The sequence below is a fragment of the Solanum stenotomum genome, chromosome 3, assembly GCF_019186545.1.
Source record: "Solanum stenotomum isolate F172 chromosome 3, ASM1918654v1, whole genome shotgun sequence".
NCBI lineage: Eukaryota > Viridiplantae > Streptophyta > Magnoliopsida > Solanales > Solanaceae > Solanum > Solanum stenotomum.
In genome coordinates, this window is record NC_064284.1 from 3,562,395 (window position 1) to 3,568,886 (window position 6,492).

General features: G+C 29.5%; 1 protein-coding gene across 1 annotated transcript; it reads left to right on the top strand.

Moving 5' to 3' along the window:
- The first annotated feature begins 994 nt into the window (after positions 1 to 994).
- Positions 995 to 2,236, top strand: LOC125860129 (uncharacterized). The gene is made up of 2 exons (XM_049540029.1): positions 995 to 1,167; positions 1,296 to 2,236. Exon 2 carries the CDS (start codon positions 1,388 to 1,390, stop codon positions 2,114 to 2,116), a length of 729 nt encoding a protein of 242 aa, XP_049395986.1. The 5' UTR covers positions 995 to 1,167; positions 1,296 to 1,387; the 3' UTR covers positions 2,117 to 2,236.
- Positions 2,237 to 6,492: the final 4,256 nt, after the last annotated feature.

Below are 6,492 nucleotides of genomic sequence, written 5' to 3' on the forward strand. Positions count from 1 at the left end.
GTTGTCCCTATTTAGTTGTCCATTTTGACAAATCAAGAAAGGACAACAAATTTTTTCCTATTATACCCTTATTTACACTTCTTGAAAATTGTAAAAGTGTATGTTGTTTCCCTCCAATTTATTTCACTTTAATTCAAATAAGTGGTTGTAATTTTGAAGTGAAAAGTTGTCATAAGGGTAAAATTGTAACTTCACTGTGCTAATCATTGTTGCCTTAATTTGTGTGTCATTTCTAAAGTGGATAACTAAAAAGGGACGGAGGGAGTATATTTGAGCTCCCAATAACAATGTCAAACATGTTCTAATCATATTAATACATGTATTAAATCATTTTGCATTATTAATACCTAAAAATATATACTCCCTCCGTCCCTATTTACTTGTCCATATTTCCTTTTTTAGTTGTCCCTATTTAGTTGTCCATTTTGACAAATCAAGAAAGGACAACAAATTTTTTCCTATTATACCCTTATTTACACTTCTTGAAAATTGTAAAAGTGTATGTTGTTTCCCTCCAATTTATTTCACTTGAATTCAAATAAGTGGTTGTAATTTTAAAGTGAAAAGTTGTCATAAGGGTAAAATTATAACTTTACTGTGTTAATCATTGTTACCTTAATTTGTGTGTCATTTCTAAAGTAGACAACTAAAAAGGGACGGAGGGAGTAATATTCATAATACTCTAAGTGTACCTAACATGAAAAAAAGCGCCAAACAAAAATTACTATTCCCTCCGTTTAAAAAAGAATGACCTTCTATCATTTTTAGTATGTTTAAAAAAGAATGACTTTTTTTTTTTTATAGTTACACAAGATTCAAAAATCTTTTTTATTTTCATAAACTTTATGTTAAATCAAATCAGGTCATTTTTTGTGAAACATATACCGAGCTAATAATACACAACATTAATACATGATACACTCCTCCAACTCTACGCGGGATCCTATATCTAGTGATTGCACTAGATCTACTCCCATTTCATCATCTTCTCTAGGGCAAAAAAAATGAGACGGCGTTCAAAGACTAATCGGCGTCGGCGTGTTGTGGAGAAGAAAAGGAGAAACAATTTTTTTTCAAAGATCTCAGTGATGAACTGCTGATCGAAATACTTATCAGATTACCAAGCAGCAAAGAAGCAACTCTATGCAAATCCGTTTGCAAACGCTGGTTTGCCCTAATCTCATCTGATGACTTCCGTAAAATCTCTCTAATTCATTATCGCAATTGCGACAAAAAAACACTCATCCCCTTTACTTCTGTTTCAATTGATTACAACTATTTTCATTATCTTTCAGATGGTACGGACTTATATGTATCTGAGTTTAGCCCGGAAAATGTTTTTTCAAGACGGGTCAATTCAGGGTTTCTCTATTCGGATCTCCCCCCTATGAACTATATTAGTTTGATAGAATCATGTGGTGACTTAATTTTATGTTCCGGAGGGACATCTGATCGTATTGATTATTATATTGTTAATGTTCTGGCCAAGCAGTGGTTTCTGCTTCCTCGGACTCCTCTAGAAAACAACACACATTTTATGAGTACTAGTGAAAGAGTTGGTTTCTTGATTGAGCCTAGTTCTGTGGATAATGCTCCATGCCAGTATCTGGTGTTAAGGTTTATTTCTTGGGGTGATTCCAAGTTTAGTATCCACGTGTTTTCGTCTAAGAAAGGTAACTGGACCAGAATGGTTGTTACATCTCCAAGGAATTTGAATATGTTAACACGTAGGACTTCGATTGTTGCCTGTGGAAGGATGTTTTATACATTCACTTATGAGAGAAATGATGTGGTTGACTGTGCTCTTGCATTTGATCCATTCACTAATGATCCTGCTCAGTTTCTATCTGTTATTGATTTCCCACCTGAGGCTCGTGATAAACCTTGTTTGACTTGTAAATTGGGGGTGTGTGGAGGTCGTCTACGGTTTGCTCAAATAGTTCTCCTACCAAGTAGATACCTTTACCCTTGTATAAGTATATGGGAACTTGAGGATGATTACAGAACAGGGAAATGGACATTGGTGCACCAGAGAGTCCCTACTGACACAGTGTTTAGAGTCTCTACACTTGCCATGCACAAAATGGGTTTCTGTACTAACTTTTCACCCATATAATGAGGATCTTATATGTTTTCTTGTAGGCAATGATCATATCGTGTACAATATACAAACAGATAAAGTGGAAAGCTCTACCCTCACTTCTCTATTCAAGAAATCACTAGATGTTCATGTGGTACCAATAACCCGCAATTGGTGGCCAACATCCCTTTGAACTCAAAGCTTGGATTAGAGCTGTTGAGCATTCTTATCTTCTTTTAGTGGTCCGTATTTTGTTAATTCAAGATGTTGTAGAGCTTGTCGCACCGGGCTTGCCTAGTGCGGGTTACCTCTCTTATGTGGTTTGCGAGCTATTGTATAGGAGCGGGGGTTTTACCCTGTGCGCACCCAAAGAATAGCGGCTGCAGATTTCCATTTTCATAAAAAAAAAGATGTTGTAGGCCTATAATATAGTGTTGATTTACAAGCATATGCCGACTTACAATTGGTTTTACTTGGTAATTAACAAAGATCTTTCTTTCGGGTTATGTTCATAATGTAAATGAATTATAACTCCTCGGCTTCTCCCATTGTTTAATATTTTTAGTTCTGATAACTTTTATACTGCCAATTTATATTGTCACCTTGATCTTGAACTGACACTGCTCTCACCATATAATCTGTTTCAGTTTTGGTAAAAACTGATTACTCCACACTTTACTATACATAGACTAGTACTAATTAAAAGAGTGATATTTGTTTAAATTTTTTACAGCCAGAAAACCAAAGAACCTATAATTATAAAAAAAAATCGGAAGTTTTTCTATAATTTTTTTTTTTTTTTTATCCTCCCTAGGAGCTTCCACCCCTTCTCTCTTGGTGACTCGAATTCACAATCTTCGGATTGAAAGTGAAGGGTGCTTACCATCGGAGCAACTTCCTCTGGTCGTTTTTCTACAAAATTAAATGATACAAAAATGCGTTTTTTTATGGTAGTTTGATAGCTCGCGTGCAGTGCACATTATTGCATCCTCTTATTTTTATCCCAAAAATAACATTGGATTTATTTATATGACTAGATAATTTAAGGCCCGTGATACGGGCCCAATATAATTTCACATATTTTGTTGGAAAAATTACATAAATTCACAACTTAAGATATTATAATCCTCTCTCTAATACATCCCTATTTCCTCGGATACATCTATTCCCTCTCGAATATATACCTATCTCCTCTCGAATACATCCCTCCCCTGAAGTAATATGTCATTGCAATGTATTGGACAACCAAGGAATGTATTCGAGAGCAATGAAAATTTTGAAATTTTTGTAATTGAGAAAACTTCCCGGATATGATGTAATGAGCCTCCAAAGATATGATATTTCTGTACTTTATATTATTTTTCTTTAGTAAACAACTTCAATATATTACTTTATAATCTATTTCAAATGGTCATACGATATAAATGTGTCGTTTAGAATCTAAATTGAGAAAGTTGAATTCTAAAAAATTCTATGCAGCAGGGAAATAGAGAATTGCGTTAAATTATGAGTTAAAACATTTCGTGTTCGAGGAATATATAAAATGTTGATATCTTTGAAAAAGTTCATCGATCTTCATATATATTCGCAAATGGTATCTATTTTCCACAATGTTATTATCTTCATTTTGTAATATTTGCACCATAAGCTTTGCATATGATAAAATACTAATCATTGATCAATCAATTCACAAAGATCGATTTAAAGTCTTTCAAATCTCTATTGCTTCAACTTAAGTATATTGTGTTTGTAATTGGCTTTTATCGATGAATTTTGTGATACATTTTATTATTGTCTTCGATAAATAGAAATACTTAAAAAATGATTTCTAACTTCACAACAATAAAAACAATCAAGAAAGCAACTTTATTTCTATATATAATAACAATTATCGTAATGTTATATTCTAAATATTAAAAGTATTTATTAAAAAAATAATTTTTAACTCCACAACAATAAAAACAATCATTAAAGAAACTTTATTTCTATATACAATAACAATTATCGTAATGTTATATTCTAAATTACATTAATTATTTTTTTTGGATACTACACTCTTAATATCATGCCGTAAAGAAAACTCTAAATCTTACCCCCACAAAATAACCAATATACCTTTTTTTCCGGTTGTTTTTTCCTAATTTATTTATTTATTACTATTTTTCTTCCTCTATATTTCTCAACAAAGTCTTTTTTCTATTGACATTTTCTTTTGCTGTTGTTCTTTATTTTTTAACTACTCATTTTTCTTTAGTTTGTATTTTAATATTCATTAGAATTTGAATGTTAAACATTTTCCTTGTCAAATTTTCTCTGTTAAATAGTTTATCATATTTGATATTAAAAAAATATAGAAATGAAGATTTTATATTTTTTAATCTTTCGATGAATACATTATCAAATTATTAATTTCTAGATAGTCAAACATTGTTCATTCTTTTAGTCACGAAATTTGATATTTTTTTCAAATTAATTAAAAGATATTGATACGTCATTTTAAGGACTATTTTAATAATCAAGATACGAATTTAGTGGTCATATTATGTAACATAATATTAAAAATATGTTTACGCAATAATCCTTTGAAGTATTTCTAGGAACAAAATATTAACTATTCAAAACACATTTTATTTTAATTAGTTCAAATTTTTCTTTCTAAAATATGTGAAAACAAGCTTAACATTTATTATTGTTTGTAAAAAAGTTAACTAATTGAAACTCTTCATTATATGACCACAAGTTGAATTGTTGATCTGTGAATACAATTATATTTGAATACATAAGTACTCTGTCAAATATAAAAAATTGATTAGGGAATTCAAGTATAGTTGGATACATCAATACAATATTGTTGGCCTTTTCAAAAATTTATTTACAAGAATACTTATACAATTTGATACCCACAAATTGTATCTTTTTTTGCTTGTGTGTCTAATTTATCCATACTTATACAATTTGATACCCACAAATTGTATCTGTTTTGCTCGTTTGTCTAATGTATCCATATTTTTGCTTATCAACAATGTTGAATGTATCCATATTTATATACATAGATACTTGTATTGTTATATAAGCACAAGTTGAAATGTTGATTTGCGAATATAATTATATCTAGATAGATAAGTACTATATCCAAGATAAAAAGTTGATTAGGGAATACAAGTATATTTGTATCCAACGTATTCATTTTGTGTTTAACAACAACGTATTCATTGTATTCTATATTGGTGCATTCATTTTTTGTTTAACAACTAGTGTATCTATTGCCATGTAGTTCACCTATTCAAAATCGAAATACTTAACCTTCATTCACAAATTCAACAATTTGCTTACATACAATAACTTGAATTAACAAAAACAAAAAAATTAATACCTTTACAACGCCAGAATAAGAATTATGGAGACAACAAGAAAATTGAGTATGATGTATCACAATTTTTGTTAAACTGATAAAGAATATGATATGATATGTCTTTAAATGAGTAATTTTCAGTTATAAAGTTAATTATGGGAAGTTGCTCATTGTATGGACGTAATGTCAAGATAGTGGGTTATATTTAGAGTCAATTTCTTATTTAGTTTGTTGTACTTAAAGATGTATTAATGTATAAATAAAAAAAATAAAAAACTATACAAAAATACAGCGAAAAAGTGATATAAATTGTAGTCATTTATTGTAAATAACATACTTATAGCTATTGGTATTCATTAACCCTATAAATATAGTTATTTTTGTAAGTTACTCTTAAAATAATATCCTTATGGGCCCATAACAAAAGTTAAAACATGTATGGATTCTTCTAGATTTTCATTTTGACTATTAATTATACAATTATTATTTTGTCCTTAAATGATGTTAAAATTACTAAAATGCCATTGGTTGTCCTTCTCATGACTCTTCTATATAATACTAGATAATGTTGCCCGTGCTATGCACGGGCCCAATAATATAAATAGTATGTTTTGGGGCTAATAACGGAGTTTTTGAAGCGATTGTTTGCGTGGATAAAGGAATAAGTTTTTTTTATCACAAATATGTATTTTCTTTGACGCTATTCAAGGCACAATAAGACTACTCACATACAACATTTTTGAAATATTTTATGTTGTCAATTATCATGATTTATAGTATTTTTACGATAGATTCACTTAAAGAATGAGTGGAATTTTTTGTATTTTTTTCAAAACATATTTTATGTTGTCAATTATCATGATTTATAGTATTTTTACGCATTTTTTAAATATAAAAAACCCAAAAAAAATAAGACAAATAAATTAAAATGGATCCAATATATGTTATTTTTGTTGTCTCAATTTATGTGACACAAATAAAATTTGGAGAGTCATCCAAATTTTAATTTTTTTTAAAAAAATGTTTTAAGTTATTAATTATTGTGATTTATAATATTTTT

Coding starts and splice junctions, on each gene's coding strand:
- LOC125860129 (XM_049540029.1), top strand. CDS start 1,388: ATGAACTATATTAGTTTGATAGAATCATGTGGTGACTTAATTTTATGT.